The sequence below is a fragment of the Dioscorea cayenensis genome, chromosome 19, assembly GCF_009730915.1.
Source record: "Dioscorea cayenensis subsp. rotundata cultivar TDr96_F1 chromosome 19, TDr96_F1_v2_PseudoChromosome.rev07_lg8_w22 25.fasta, whole genome shotgun sequence".
Classification (NCBI taxonomy): Eukaryota; Viridiplantae; Streptophyta; class Magnoliopsida; order Dioscoreales; family Dioscoreaceae; genus Dioscorea; species Dioscorea cayenensis.
Window position 1 is genome coordinate 30,091,252 of NC_052489.1, and position 15,834 is coordinate 30,107,085.

Genomic DNA, 15,834 nt, shown 5'->3' on the forward strand with positions numbered 1-15,834 from the left:
TCACACACGTGGTAGTTAGCACAAAATTACACCTTTTCCGCGTTAAGTTCTCTAAGGACAGGATCTTATCATCCCAGGCTAGCCAATTAAACATGCTAACCTTTTTTGGACAATAACCCTTAAGGATGATAGGGGTCCACCGACACCGAAGTCCTCCATCATTTAGGAAGTTATAGAAGGACTTAACAGTGAAAACCCTATTCGCTGTTAATCTCCAATGCTTCCGATCCAGGGAATGGTTGTTGGTGAGGTTGTCAACTATACTTCTGATCCAAGGGGAATCCCCAGCTTTGTTAGCCAAGTCCCTAACAGTGCCCTCCTTATTGGGGGTGCCGAGGAAGAGGTGAGGCCAAATGTCTGCAAGTGCTCGACTCTCCACCCAATTGTCTAACCAAAAAAGTGTGGTAGCCCCATTACCCATAGACGCTACAAGATTCACCCTGAAAGCAGGTAATGTTTGAACGATTCCATTCCAAAGAAATGATCTTTTACAACATTGTTTCTGAAACAGGTTCCAGCATGGGGCTCTCTTGTAGTAATTTTCACGAAAGATAGCCTCACCACACCACCGTTTTCCTGAGATAAGCTTCCACCACCACTTGCCAAGGAAGGCATTGTTAAAGTTAGCCACATTAAGAATATTCCATCCTCCCTGCTCCCTTGATCGACAAAGCCTAGTCTAGTTAACCAACCTAATTTTATGATGCTGGGGTGCGACCCGACCACAAAAAATCCCTCCTGATGTTCTCAATACTCTTTGTTACCCAGCACAGGAGCTTGAAGATCGACATCCAGTAAGTGGGAATCGTGGTTAGCACCGAGTTAATTAACGTAAGCCTTCCTCCCAAAGTAAGGAGCTTAGATTTCCAAGCCTCCAACTTTGATTTGATTTTAAGCTTCTTGTTATTCTGATTTTATAATTTTAATAAATTTTTTATTCATCCATTTTATTTAAAAAAAAAATCCAATAATTGTCGAGATATATTATAAAATTAGTGGGTATATACGTAATTTCAAGTTTTAAGGGTATATATGAAAATGCACATATATTTCATAATAATATTATCATTTTTCATTCCCGCGCACGCTGAGGAAATTGAAAGGTCTTCGATTCTTGAGATTCAAAGGTTAGGGTTTCATTTTGATCATCAATGTCTTCCCAATTTCCTCGCTTCAATTCGTTTGGAGAAATGGTGATATTTTCTTTTCGTTATTGTTGTGTTGAATTTGGGAGTTTTGTTTGTTTGATTGTGTTTCAGCGTCTCGAGGTGAAGAGGAGAATGGTGATAGATCCGGGGGATGGTTTAGGGTTTGTGCACATCGCCATCGAGTAGATGAAGAACAAGGTTGAAGGCCTCCCTGATGCGCAGTTCAGAGTCAGGGATCGAGTGATGCTCTATACTTAATCTTCTCCCTTTCTTTGTTATTGATTTATTTCAATCTTTTGATCCATTTTTTTTTCTGACGCTTTGATCTTTGAATTCTTGATTTCAAATGTTTCAGGAATCTATTGATGATCATATCAACACAAGGGTAAGATTGTTTCCTTTCAATCTATGGGCAAATAAATGTGGATGTATTTGTTGGGTTTTGTGGTAATGTGATAGTAAATTAGGTTTTATATCAGGACATTTATAGATTATTTATGTTTCTCCTTGCACTTTGCGAAGTCAAGAATCAATGGTTTGCTTTTGTTCTTTAATCTTCTTGGAGCAAAGTGGAACTTACAGTTAAGAAATGATTTTAGTTTTGTTGAGTTTGTGTGAAAAGATCTGCTTTTTTATTGTGTTTTTGGATCAGTTGCTTAATTCATGTGATACTGGTGAGTTTTTTATTAGCAGTTGAACATGCAAGTTCATTTGATCATGATTGTAACCTGCTTCCCTGCCAAGAACAGTTGCTAACGCCAGTTTTTGGAGGAAAATGATTTCTGAACATCATATGCTTTAAAGGCCATCTTTTTTGCATGAGGTTTTCTTGTGTTTTCTCATAGGCTATACTTTTAAGCTGAAGATACTACCATACATGATAGAGAAGCAAGATGGTCTGAGCATAAGGCTCTGGTCAGTTGGCTTTCAGGCCTTTTAAGTTATCTTGGGTGATGTTTCATTGCTCAGAGGTCACTTCCTCGACTAAATGAAGTTGGGCTTACTCGCTCCTGTGACCTCGTTAAGTTAGCATCAATTACCTTGATTTTAATTAATTATTTAATTATGTTGGAAGTTGTAATTGCAGTTTTATTTTATTTCTCAATTTGGTCTGTTCTGGTTTCACATGTTTAGGATTTTAGATCATGTTCACAATTTGAGCTTGTTGCTACATTGCAATGATTTTTGTTAATTTAATATATGTATACCGGAGGTTTAGTAACATGGTTAGGGAAACTTCGGGATGCTGTTATTTCTATGTTATATCGCTATCCTTTAACAAAATGACTACTGGGATTCTCTGCGGCTAGCTAAGCCTAGTCCTTCCACAGATGAATCAAGAGTGCCAATGTAAACAGATTGATGGAATTTTGTTGAAGAATGTTTTGGAAATATTTGTTGACATCGGGTTATGAAGTATGTCTAGCTATGAACATGGTTTGAAGCAAATATGCTTGAAGATACCACAGCATATTATTTTTGAAAGGCTTCAGATTGAATTGTAAAAGACTCATGCCCAGATTACATGTTAAAAGTATGTCCTTCCATCAGTACACTCCATATTTTTATCTGTGAACCTGTGATAGCTATATCTGCAACCATTTTCTTTATCTTCTGCCAGATGGTGGAGCATTTAGAGTGTGAGAAAGATAGAGTTCACAATTACTTGCATTCAAGCAGTGAACAAAAGTTGTTGGAGGTTTGTTTCTATTTTTTCTTTAGACTGAGTCTTCTATTGCTCGTTCCCTATTAGAGCTATGTGGAGGATGCTTCAAAAACAATGAAAGGAAATTATTAATTTTGTTTTCGAGTGTATTGATGCTAATAATATGCAATATAGATTATGAGTGAAGGTGTGCCTTAACTGAGGATGCTTGTTTTGCTTTAGTGTTACATATGTTATTTGTTATAATTATGCTATTCTGCAGAGTGCGCAACATGAGTTATTGCCCGTACATGCTAACATACCTTTTGAAAAGGAAAATTCTTGATGTTATGCCTTGCTTTGAGATGACAATGTATTTTTTCTAGATGTAGCTCACAACAGAAGAGACTTCAACTCTGTTTTTAAATGGAAGTTTTTTGTTATATTATCGCTTGTCAGGTGGATGAGTAGACTTTTTTGTAGAAGACCTCGCTGCTAGCACAATGTCTCAGATATTCAAAGAGGTGTGCCTCCTATTGTTGATATTTTTCTTGTTATAACCCTCGGAATGTTGTAACCTTTGAATGGTGTATGAATATGTCCTCTATTTTTCAGCATGCCAAAGCTGAAGGTTTAGTATTGATTAAACAAACAGAGGATGCTGCTTGTGACGAAAAAGCAAGCATAATGTGTCCTCTGCTCCTTGGTTTGTCCTGCAAATAACTTTTAGTTATTATTAGAAGTAAAGTGGCGTGCTTGACCTAAAAATAAATTCATCTTTGGATGATGCCTGTTCGGCCTATGCTAAATCAGATGTGACAGACCATTCCAATTCTGATTCTTTCATTTATATTCAGTCAGATGCCAAAATTGTGGGTGGTAGTTTTCTATTTCCAATGAATCTGCCTATTGGTGCTCCAATTGGAATGAATATTTTTCCATTTTTGTCGTCCCATGCAGGACCGGACGACAAAAATAAACAAATTGCAGGCGGTGCAGTTACTTGTGTATATATCAGGATTAAGGACCTTTTGAGGAATTATACAGGTAAAATGCTCTTTTTATTTTTTATTTTTTTAACACACTGTTTTAGTCACCTTTTCCTGTGAAGGAGCCTTCTCTTCTTGTGCGATGCCATTTATCTCAGGGTCAATGACACTGCCTCCTTTTCTACTTCATGTCAGGGAAAAATTTGCAGTAAGGCATGTGCTTGACTATTCCCATTATAATGAACATGATGAGTATATGTGAGAAAAGCTAAAGCAAAATATGGTGCGAAATTCACATGATAACTGAAAAAGATGGTGGTATGTTCCTTCAGAGGATGTCATTACTCAGTCAGTACCCACATGATATCTTCAGGGCTTGTTCATAATTTTTTTGCTCTAGGTAGGTGATGTAAAATGGTCGTCGAAAAATTAACATCTCTTTAACAGGCATTTTACTTGTGATCCTCATATAAAGCCTGGAATTGAACCGGAAGTTATTGTTTCAACTACTGAATCCCAGCTTATGCATGAAGAATTTGACCTAATTCTTAAGAGCTGGCAAAATTTTTTGTCTATTTGACTGTTTATGTCCTTAAAAGCATTTTACATGATTTTTTTATGCCACTTATGGTGATCAAAATAATAATTTCATGTTAGTTCAGCAGTTGATTTTTTTTATTCAAATGTGTTTTATTAAATGTGTCTTTGCCAGCATATGCAGTTGAATGTTATTTTTCAAAGATCGCCCAGGAAAAATACCAACAACTAGAATTGAGTGGCTAACATTTGGTGTGATACTGTGCAGGTCAAGTGTGTAGAAGCATTTAAGCTTACTATCAGACAATTATGAAATGTAGAAAAAAAATTAGCTGGCTATATTCATTGGATAAATGCATCATCCTTGGCTTGTTTGAACCAAAAATTATGGAACTACTTGCGTCAACCAATCGGATTTTCTTCCAGTTCTTGATTGATATCTTTCAATTGGATGTGCTGTTGTGTTTCTTATTGGAATTTATGATCACAGATTTCATGTATTTCAGGCCTCTTTCCTACTCATATTTAATTCCTCTGATAGACTGTGTTTTTCAGATATAAAAACTAAACCTGACACATGATGATGCAGTTAAGAGTTCTCTGGTCTTATTGTTGTGGAGACTACAATATCCTAAATATAGAGCCAAATACAAAAAAACATATCTGATGCTGATTATTTTGAGTTCAACTAACAGTTCACAGACAAAAGGAGAAGACTTCAGGTGTGGACTTTAATGTCTTAAATAGAATTAGCAGTGTCGTATTTGCTTATACTTTCTTTTAATTTTATATCCTGAGGCTTCAAAGACTTTCTGTTTGCAGGTTGGTGTTCCTTGCCCCGGGATGGGTGAGAAGAAGCTAACAAAGAAGGTGATTGAAACTGTAGAATGGGATTGGAGATGTACCATTCAAACATCAATTGCTTACATTATGAAGACAGTAAATTTTAGACGACAAAATGCTAGTGATGGAATGTGTTGGGTAGTTCAAACGCAGGTTTAAGGTATTTATTTTAAAGCATTTTCCTTTGACCAATATCATTTCTTTCAATATATTCGCAAGGGTAATGTAAGGAACGGTGTTAAACTTGACCAGAACTTTCAACAATACTCGTAGTGAGGGACAGTGACAAACCGGATTTGTACTGATACCTGCCATGACTATCTTTCTTCCTTGAATGTGCACTGCTTGAATGCACATCCTTCAAACACAGAAGAATCACACAAAGAGTACCCTTTCTTGTGTTTGTCTGAACCAAGTAAATGGTCCATGGTAAATTGTTCTTTTTAATTTTTTTTTGATACATACCAGCCGAAATTTTATGGCATGTAAATCAGACATTACTCCAAAAATACTCAAAACATTGTTTTGGTAACTATTTCATTTTCTCCCGTGTGAACTTGTTGAAAATCCTATGAACACAGAGTATTATATTAGTCGTACATTTAGAGTGGCATCTCATCACCAATAATCTCCACAGGCACACACCCCAGCCGTGAAATGGTGGAACCTGTTGAGGTCCCTCACCACAAAATCCCTGCCAACAATATCACTGATCATCTTGAACCTGTCATGGCAATCCCTGCACATCCTCAGGTTCTTCATTACCCTGATAGTCATCCCTTTTGGAATACTAATCAGGCCAAAACCCAGTGCCAGCCTCTCACTGTGAATCCCCAACATGTCCTCCATCCCCAACTCTGTTTCATCAAACTCCATCTTGAAATTCCTGTTGACATTTACATACCCCCTCTCCTCCATCCTCACCTCCAATTCCCTTAACAGCTTCACAACCTCAGTCCTTCGAGCACACTGGGTCACTTCTCCAGCATAGAACACATAAACCATGTCCTTGATCTCAATCCAGCTACAACCAGGGTCCTTTCGGATACCTCTCCGGCTCATCTCTGTTCGAACCTTAACTGCATTGCTCCACTCCCCAGCCGATGCATAGGTGTTTGACATTGCAACATAAGCTCCTGCCACGTCCCGGTCGAACCCCACCAACCTCTGCTCAGCCTCGAGCACAATGTCCAGCCTCTTGTGAATCCTGCTGGCAGATAACAATGTGCTCCATAGCAGCAATACGTCCTCCCCTTCTGCTTGGAACTCCTTTGACAGCTCACAGGCTTCATCCAGCCGGCCAGCACGCCCCAGCATATCAACAGCGCAGGTGTAATGCTTCACGTTAGGTGCAATGCCATGATCTTTATGCATGGATTTCAAGTACGTGAGACCAGTTGATACAAGGCCGGAATGGGTGCAAGCATGGAGAACTCCAAGTAGGGTCACACTGTTGGGCCTAATGCCTCGGTCAAGCATTTGATCAAATAGGTTGAGAGATACTTTAGCTTGCCCGTACTTCGCCGCTGCCACGATCATTGACGTGTATGGAACCAGAGACGGCTGCTGGATACGATGGAAAACCTTGTTGGAGTAATCAATGCAGCCACATTTTGAGTACATGTCGATGAGAGCTCCGGCGATGACTTCGTTCCCTTCGTGATCATGCCGGACAACCAATGCATGTATTGATCTCCCTGAGCTCAGTCTCCCAATGCTCGCACAGGCATTGACCAAACTGGATAGCATGAAATGGCTTGGCCGCATATCTAGTCTGAGGAACTCGCCAAAAAGAGCGAGCGCATTGTAGCCACACGCGTTCTGCGCGTATGCCGAAACCATGGAACACCAAGTAATAATGTTCTTATTAGTCATTTTATCAAACACCCGGCGAGCATTCCCAATGTCTGTCGTCTTGCCATACATACCAATCAAGGAAGTAGCTACAACGAGATCAAGATGGAGGCCTAGTGCCTCAACACGAGCATGGATTTCCTGGCCACGTCTCAAATCAGCGAGGTGCGCGCAGGCATTTATGGCAGTCGCGAAAGTGAAGGAATTAGGCCAAACACTGCACGCAAACATGTCACGGAAGTGGCTAAGAGCAAGCTCCGGCCGATCACCATCGATATAACCAGCCATCAATGAAGTCCAAGACACCACGTTTCTTTCCGACATTTCGTCGAACACCTTCTGTGCATGGCCGAGGTTCCCGCATCTCAGGTACGCGTTGATCAAGTGGTTGCCCGTCAAGACGTTAAAGGCCGCGCGCTTGAGGATCTTGGAATGGTTGGAGATCACGGAACTCAAGTCTTGTGATTCTCGTAGACGCCGAACTAGAATTGGGGTGTAATAACTAAATGTCGAAAATTTCAGGGCCTTTTCTGCAAATAAACAATTTAGCTTTAAACTATTTCTCATCCTCCGAATGAAAAGCAACTACTCTTCTTATATATATATATATTATATAAATATTAATATATGTGCAAGTATGTTAATAAAATTGTAGTTCATTCATTTTTTTTTTAAAAAAAGACCATCATCGCAATAAATGAGCAGTTAAAATATTTGGCTTACATTGCATGTACAAGATTGAGGATTTACCTCAATATAGCGTGTGTGATGGTTTGATGTAAAAAAGAGAAGATGTTTTTTTATTGTTTTTATTTTATTTTTTAAGTAAAATAAGTTTTATTTATTAAAAAATAAAAAATTTAAACCAAAAAAAAATATATATAAATGGCTTAACTTTTTTTATTGGTCTAAAAATTTATACTTATTTTATATAAATTAAAATTTGGAACCGAATTGATTACAAGGATTAGGTATATACAATTATATATATATATATATATATAAATGGTTAAATAAATATATATAAAAGAGGGGGCATTCATAAATAAATTAAATGCAAGGGTTTGAATTGCAAATATGATATTCCCTAGGTTTTATGGAGATGCTTTCATATCAATCATTTTCCATCTCTCTCACTTCCTATTCCTTCCTTTCCTTTTTATTTTTATTTTTATTTTTAATTTTTTTTCTCTTATTTTATATATCTCTTCCCTTTCTCTCTCTTCGATTCCATCCGAATCCCCAATCCCTTGATTTCACGCACCTCCGATCCTCTCGCATTCTCGTCAATCCCGTAAGATTCCTGTTATTGCTCTTCGTGCTCTCGATTTTTCTAGGGTTAGGGTTTCCTATCGGAGCCCTGATTTATTTATTTATTTATTACCACTAGATTTTAGGGTTTGGGATATCTGTTTTAGCTTGTTTGCTGTATTGGATTTGATTGGTGTTGGATCATTTGATTTAATTGGTAATTCTTCTTTTTAATATTCTTGGTTGGTGCCAAATTGCAGAGATTGGTGACATGGTGCTGAATTTGTTCTAAATTTGTGCCTTACGTGGCGCAAGGGCTTGTGGATTAAGGGGTTTTTTCTTGCTGCTTGATCTGGTTCAGATCTTGGAAATTGGGTTTTTTTAATCAGAGCGTCGGAGCTGGGGTTTGGCAGAAGAGTGGCAGGTCTTCAGGGTGATTCCATGCTTGTTTTGGCTTCTGACGACGTCTTAGTGGGGAATGTGTGATTGCTGAGGGGTCCTCTGCGCTGTTTGTGGAGGATCCCGTCACTAGGAACTTGAACTAGGGTTAGTGTTCTCTAGGATTAATAAGCCTTTGTGGTGATGGAGAAAGCTCTTTGCTTTCATCTATGTCCGTGAAGTTGCGTAGTGAAGGGAAACGTTGGGGAAGGCGGTGGCTTTTCAACCGATAACTTTGGTCGGGTGGATAAATTTGAACAAAATGTTTAGCCCTGGGACTGATATGTCTCAAGATGCGAGTGGAGTCGTGCTGATTCCAACTCGGTTTGTGTGGCCTCATGGTGGCAAAAGAGTGTTCCTAACTGGTACCTTTACAAGGTTTGAGTGATACTTTTTTTTCATCCCTGTATTATATGCCAGCATCCTCTACTTGTGTTGATTGATTATTTTTTCTTGATCCTGCTCAAGTTATTGCACTCTGGCTCTGAGCTTAATGTTCACTCACTTTTGGCGGAGTAAATCAATACATTGAATTTTGGTCATATTGTATCTCATGTAGATTACCATAGTTTTGTTTGATGTAGTCTGATTGCCTGAGAAAAGATGAACCATATGATATTTATGCTGTGTAGTGCAAGGTTCACTTGAATTTGGTGCTGTATAAAGGACCATCCCTGAGCTTGTTAACATGGTCTCAATTAAATGTTTGACCAGATTGCTTGCATAAGTGGAAGAATATTCTTTGTATGACTCAACGCCACCCTTATATGAATATGAACATGATTTTATTTTTGGTTTTCTTTGAATTCACATTTTAATAACATTATGATTAGGTGTGGAATGTTGAACATCACATGTAGTTTAACTTTTACATATTGCTAATTTCCTTTCTGACTTGTATGTGTTCAAACATTCTGTAGGTGGTCTGACCATATACAAATGTCCCCTATGGAGGGTTGTCCTACTGTTTTTCAGACTATTTACAGATTGGCTCCTGGGTTTCATCAGGTCAGTTTGTTCTTTGCCATATTATTTTGTTTATTGTGTTTTTTCACAAGTCCTTTCTCAGGGATAAAGTGGATGTGTTTTAGGAAAGCTGCATGTCTTTGATAGCATATTTCTGCGCATTTATGCAATTATATACATTAACCAGTCAAGATCTAGGCTTTGAACTTTATGTGATGTTCCTTGACGGGTAGTTCTATATGCTTGCATTCAATATGTAATCATGTATGTGTGATTTCTGCTTGGGGGAAAAAAAGAAAATGTAGTTATTGTAATTATATGTGTTGTGCCATTATTGGTCTTTTACTGTGAGCTTACATGACTTGTAATTTTTTTGCAAGCAGTACAAGTTCTGCGTCGATGGGGAATGGCGGCATGATGAACGGCAACCTTATGTCAATGGGAACTATGGGATAGTGAACACTGTGCTTTTAACCCAGGACCCTGATCCTATACCTGCAATGTTAAGCCCTGAGACTGGAAACAGAATGAATATGGATGTTGACAATGAAAATGTTCAGCGTGTGGTAGGTTTTTGAAATATTTACATAATACAGAAGATGAGAATTTGATTTACTTGTTTCTGGATGTGCATACCTTCTTATTAATAGTCTCTATCTAATTGCTTTGGCATGCTCTACTGTTAATATGGGCAGGAAAAAAGTTCTATTGATCATGTAATACATTTATGTGTGCCACTGGTCACTCTGTTTATTGCTACAAAAGTTTGATAGAGACATATAGAAATTCATGTGGTGTATTTATGAGGCTGATGTTTGCATAAAGATTGGCATTGCAATTGTGTAGCTTTGTGGAGATTTAGATAACACTTATCAGAAATTTGTTGAATAGTTTGATAATGATGTATCTTGTATATCACAACAATTTTTGTTTTTGGCATGGAATTTGTAGGTTAGGTATTGGTGTTTCTAGAAGAAGTCAATTTTAGCACTAAAATCTGACACCGATGCCACTATATTTTCCAAACATTTTGTTTTGTTGTTTGTTGCACTTAAAGATATTGTTATTATTGTTTTTGGTGAAGACATTCTGAACTGGTTATTTTTGAACTTTAGCACTATTGGTTTTGCTGTTTGAATTTTTTATTCCTGCACCCAACCAAACAGGCCACATTATCTGGTGCACTGCAGGAGTCAGCTTTGAGAAGCTCTGATACTGACCTTGAGATTTCTCGACACCGTATATCTGGTTTTTTGTCAGCACATACTGCTTATGAATTGCTTCCAGAGTCGGGCAAGGTACATTTCTAGAACCTCGTTGTAAATAGCCTTGGATGCTTTAATGTTGTAATGCCATCAAGCTTTTTCTTCCTTTTTCTGGCTAAAGCACAAACTAATTTTCAGGTTGTTGCCCTTGATGTTAATTTGCCTGTGAAGCAAGCATTTCATATTTTATATGAGCAGGTAATCATTCTAGTCTTTCAATGTTATGAAGTACAAGTCCTTAAATAAATAAATAAATAAAATAATGTTTTGCATTTGTATTCATTTGAAATTCTTATGTATATTCTGATTGCATGCCAAACTATTTTATTTAATGTTGTTACATTGTGCTTTGAACTTTTAATTGTGAAAAAAGGGATAAATTGTGGATGCATATTTCACTTGTAAATGTTGTTTCCTTTTATGTACTTGATTTTTGTTCTGAGATAAAATTGTGTCCAGGGAATTCCTGTGGCTCCGTTGTGGGACTTTTACAGAGGGCAGTTTGTTGGAGTACTAAGTGCCTTGGACTTCATATTGATTTTGAGAGAGGTGTGTAAGGAAATATCAAGTTCTATTTTTAGCTGTTTTATATTATGTTCTTATATTCCCAGAAAGATGAACCAGGTGACATATTTGCTGACAACCTAATACCCTTGATAAATTTAGGTGAACATGACCCCTGTTCCACTTTTGTATCCAATTACTTGAGAAGATTATAGATTATGCCCTTTCATTATTCTGACCAACTATTAAAGAAACCAGAATTCTGGGGTTTCTGATTTTCTGTTTTTTGGGCATCAACTCAATTCCTGACAGAACTAATGGGATAAATACTGTTGTTGATGCTTTTTTATTTTCAGACGAGCATAAAATTTTGCAATGCAGGTTCATCATGACCATTATGTATACTTTATTTGTTAACTTATGCAGATAAATTGCTTATGAGAAGTGCGGATGTTTAAGTTGGAAGTGATCAATATCCTATTTTGAGACTATCATTTTTATTTAGTAGGTTTTGATACTAATTCATGCTATACTTATCCTTTATTTGTGTTGCTTTGTTATGCTACTATTCACAAAATCGTATTCTATTTGAAGTTGGTATGTTCCTGTGGAATGCTGCATATATAATATGAGGAAAAGCTGTACAGAGTACTAAATGGTTTCTCTACTTTTCCCTTTTTATACATTTTTACCTTCGCAATTGTATCATTCATCTTAGGTGCGTGCATAACTGCAGCCTTGTGTCTTGCAGCTGGGAAACCATGGCTCAAATCTGACAGAGGAGGAGCTGGAAACACACACTATAGCTGCTTGGAAAGAAGGAAAACAACAACTTTGTAGACAAATGGGTGAGCATGGAGGAACATTTAACAGGCATCTTATTCATGTAAGTACTTCTGTGCCATTTGTTTATGTAGCTGCAAAATTATTCCTTCAGCTCCCAGATCTTCTTTCTGTTCTGCTCAGTCAACCCATAATTTTGAAAAGGATTGAAGTGGTAATTACTTTCTTTGCTCTATCTATCTATCTTTCTTTTTTTTCCTCCACCTGTTCTTTGGTTGCACTATTTTGGATGTATAGATACCCTAAGTTTCTGTTTTCATCTTGATAAAAAGACAAGTTGTATTCCATTTCCTAATTATGTATGACTGATGCTCGTCATGCCTTCTGTTTTCTACTTTAGTTCACAAGTTGGCATCACTGTAGCCGTTTAACTAGCAGTGTATGATTTTGGCTTGTATAGGCTGGTCCCTATGATTCATTGAAAGATGTAGCATTGAAGATCTTGGAGAATGGAGTGGCCACAGTTCCAATAATCCACTCAGCATCTTATGATGGGTCATTTCCACAGTTGCTTCATCTTGCATCTCTTTCGGGAATACTGAAATGTAAACTAAATCTTGATCATTTTTCCTGCATTTTTCTGTTTAACCTGTGATTCTAGATCAGCAAATCTCATGACCTTTTTGCTTATTCCATTTGACCAGGATATTTATTTAGACCTTCATTCATGTTTTGGTTTTTCTTTTTTGAATTTTCAGGTATTTGCAGGCACTTCAGACATTCTTCTAGTTCTCTACCTATTTTACAACAACCAATTTGCACAATCCCGCTTGGCACATGGGTTCCAAAAATTGGGGAATCAAATGGTCGTCCACTGGCAATGCTACGGCCACATGCATCACTTAGCTCTGCGCTTGCTCTTTTGGTTCAAGGTGAATGTTAATTTTTGGAACTTTGAAGATGTGCCATAAGAAAGTCACTTGATTACCTTTTTCTGCCTGCATTTTGCCTCTTGATTCTGTGATGCTTATGGTAATGTTTGATTGGCTGATAAGAGTGTGAGGTTAAGGGAAATTTTTTAATTTTATGATTGAAGGGAAATTTTTATATGACCTACCTGAGCTTGGCTTAATTAATACTAATTAAAATTAAATATTTTGGGATGAATTTTTTTTTTTTAAATAATAATAAATATTTCTTAATATTTGTAATGTTTTAAAATCAATTATTAAATATATTTAGATAATTAAATCTTGTTAGTTATTTAGTTGTAGGGTTAGTTTGGTGGAGTGGAGTGTATGGAGGTCTATAATCTTTTGTTTGTGCTTTTCTTTTATTTCCATTTCTTTTGTCACTTTGTTGATCTTTATTAATTATAAGTTCTCAGGTTAATTTCATGATTTTTGCTGAAATCGAAGAAATTATGAAAGCTGAGGTTTTTTGTGGTATCTTTGGCTTAGTCATGTTGCATCTGTAGGCTTATTTTGTTACATTCAAAGCTTGTTTCTTGCACTTATCATTGTGTTGATTGTGTTTCAGCTCGAGTGAGTTCATTGCCTATAGTAGACGACAATGATTCTTTGCTCGACACATATTCTAGAAGGTATGCAGTGTGGTCATTTTATGGCTTTGGGAAGGGTTATTATTTTCTGTCACTTCGGTACTTGGCTATATATCACCATTTATATTAATTTAAGAGTGCCTGTTCAGTGATATCACAGCATTGGCTAAAGACAGAGCTTATGCACAGATTCGCCTTGATGAAATGAGTATTCATCAGGTATTTTGAATACTATCTTTGTTTAACTTGCCTTGATTGGGCTTCTTTTTGACTTTTTACTGGGAAATAGAAATTTTCAAAGAATGATTTTGTTTACGTACTATATATATGTCAATTTGTGCTGGCAAGAACATTCATATGAATTCATAGAGTTGTGGTTTTTCACCATAAGCTGTTGTAGAAAATTTCTTCAAAATTGACATGCTTTAATCAGTCCTTGGAAATTATTAGTAATTAGTAGGGGTTTTTTTGGAAAAGAATTGCTTGCAATAGCATAAAGGAAAAATTCATTTTGTTAGCATTGTATGCCTATAAATCTTTGTGAAGGAGATGCTGAGAAGGGCGAAGTTGAGACTGAATTGATAATGTGGGGTAAGAATAAAATATTAAAGGCCTTCTACTGAAGTTTTAGTTCCTGGTAAGTGAAAACATCATGGCATGGCTCGGAAATGTGTCAGATAATATTATTCATACTGTTAGCATCATCTATCATAAAAGCTCATGAGTGAGATGCTTAGAAGGGCAAAGTTGAGAGATCTGAATTTATAATCTCTGTGGTAAGAGTGAAATATTAAAGGCCTTCTAGGTATAAATGTGAGTGTTGCTTGGTTGTGAAATTTAACTGAATACTGAGCAATATGGGTTGTTTGTTCAATCCTATGTCAACACTTCAAGGCCCTAACTGTATTCTCGGCTAACCCAGGCATTGCAACTTGGACAAGATGCAAATTCGCATTTTGGATTTTTTAATGGGCAAAGAGTTCAAATGTGTCTCCGTTCTGATTCTCTGCAACTAGTGATGGAGCGGCTGTCTAATCCTGGTAATTTTTTTTTTTGTTTTCTGCAGAAAGTGTCTTAAGTCATATCATTATCGTTTTAATTTAAAACAAAATTGATTTTTTGATCTGTAATCAGGTGTGCGACGCCTTATAATTGTGGAAGCTGGAAGCAAGCGCGTAGAAGGCATTATCTCACTTAGTGACGTACTCCGGTTCTTGCTTGGTTAAGCTCTTTGCCGCCGCATCATCACGTATTTGTATGAGATTCGGGCGGCTTTGATACCGCCCACCTCTCATCAAGTCCCACCTCAAAAAACCTTGCTTGGCTTATGGAATCATTTGTGATATTTCTTAATTTATAGGCCTCAAATGGTTTTAGATCCTGGTCTGTTTTTAAGGTAAATGGCCGCCGGAGGTCTGTAAATGATAGGAATTTTTGTTTCTACCTCCATTTCTCCTAACTTACCATGCCATTGTTACCCTCCCCTGCGCAGCGAAGTCGGTCAGTACCACCTTCTATTATTACCTTCCATAGAGCATGCATCTTTCACTTATTTTCTAACAGAGAAAAAAAAAAAATAGGGAGGGATATTCTCAAGAGATGTAAGACTGTGATTGCTGTACCAATTGTTTTCCGGTTATGTTTTACCCTTTTTTGCATCATTATCTCTTCTCAATGTAATCACTTGCAGCTGTCAAACAGTTAAAGAAGTGATTTCCTCTCGTAAAACATGCATTAAGATGTTGCTATTCCATATAAAGCGCTACTTCCTTAATATGGTCTTGATTCATTCCTATGCAAGAATGGTACACTATTACTACGTTCCCTTTTTTAATGTAATTAACTTATTATTTTTTATTTTTTTTTTGTTTATTATGGACAAATATTATGTATGGTATTACATATAATGGATCTTAATATATGCTGTTATTATTGTAGAATAAAAATAGGAAACTATTATATAAATATAAAAAGCGCTAAGAATTATTTTAATATATAAAATTATATTTATTTTTTAAATTGTAGAATAATATATTTGTTTAACATAACT

General features: G+C 36.8%; 2 protein-coding genes and 1 long non-coding RNA gene across 4 annotated transcripts; 2 read left to right on the plus strand and 1 right to left on the minus strand.

The window, feature by feature from the left end:
- The first annotated feature begins 2,472 nt into the window (after positions 1-2,472).
- On the plus strand, positions 2,473-4,166 carry LOC120283821. The gene is made up of 5 exons (XR_005543385.1): positions 2,473-2,682; positions 2,770-2,847; positions 3,253-3,317; positions 3,754-3,840; positions 3,978-4,166. It is a non-coding gene; the product is annotated as an uncharacterized LOC120283821 (long non-coding RNA).
- Positions 4,167-5,469: 1,303 nt separating this feature from the next.
- On the minus strand, positions 5,470-7,583 carry LOC120249370 (pentatricopeptide repeat-containing protein At4g15720). Its single transcript, XM_039257861.1, has one exon. The coding sequence runs from the start codon at positions 7,581-7,583 to the stop codon at positions 5,781-5,783; it is 1,803 nt and encodes a 600-aa protein (XP_039113795.1). The 3' UTR covers positions 5,470-5,780.
- Positions 7,584-8,152: 569 nt separating this feature from the next.
- Positions 8,153-15,442, plus strand: LOC120249517 (sucrose nonfermenting 4-like protein). Of its 2 annotated transcripts, none has more exons than XM_039258049.1 (14): positions 8,153-8,310; positions 8,528-9,083; positions 9,626-9,713; positions 10,055-10,237; positions 10,838-10,969; positions 11,075-11,134; positions 11,396-11,485; positions 12,192-12,326; positions 12,684-12,828; positions 12,982-13,155; positions 13,763-13,826; positions 13,934-14,003; positions 14,707-14,824; positions 14,919-15,442. In XM_039258049.1, exons 2-14 carry the CDS (start codon positions 8,968-8,970, stop codon positions 15,008-15,010), a joined length of 1,467 nt encoding a protein of 488 aa, XP_039113983.1. In that variant the 5' UTR covers positions 8,153-8,310; positions 8,528-8,967; the 3' UTR covers positions 15,011-15,442. The 2 variants fall into 2 exon arrangements, with proteins under 2 accessions (XP_039113983.1, XP_039113984.1); XM_039258050.1 differs by having other exon boundaries at positions 10,862-10,969.
- Positions 15,443-15,834: the final 392 nt, after the last annotated feature.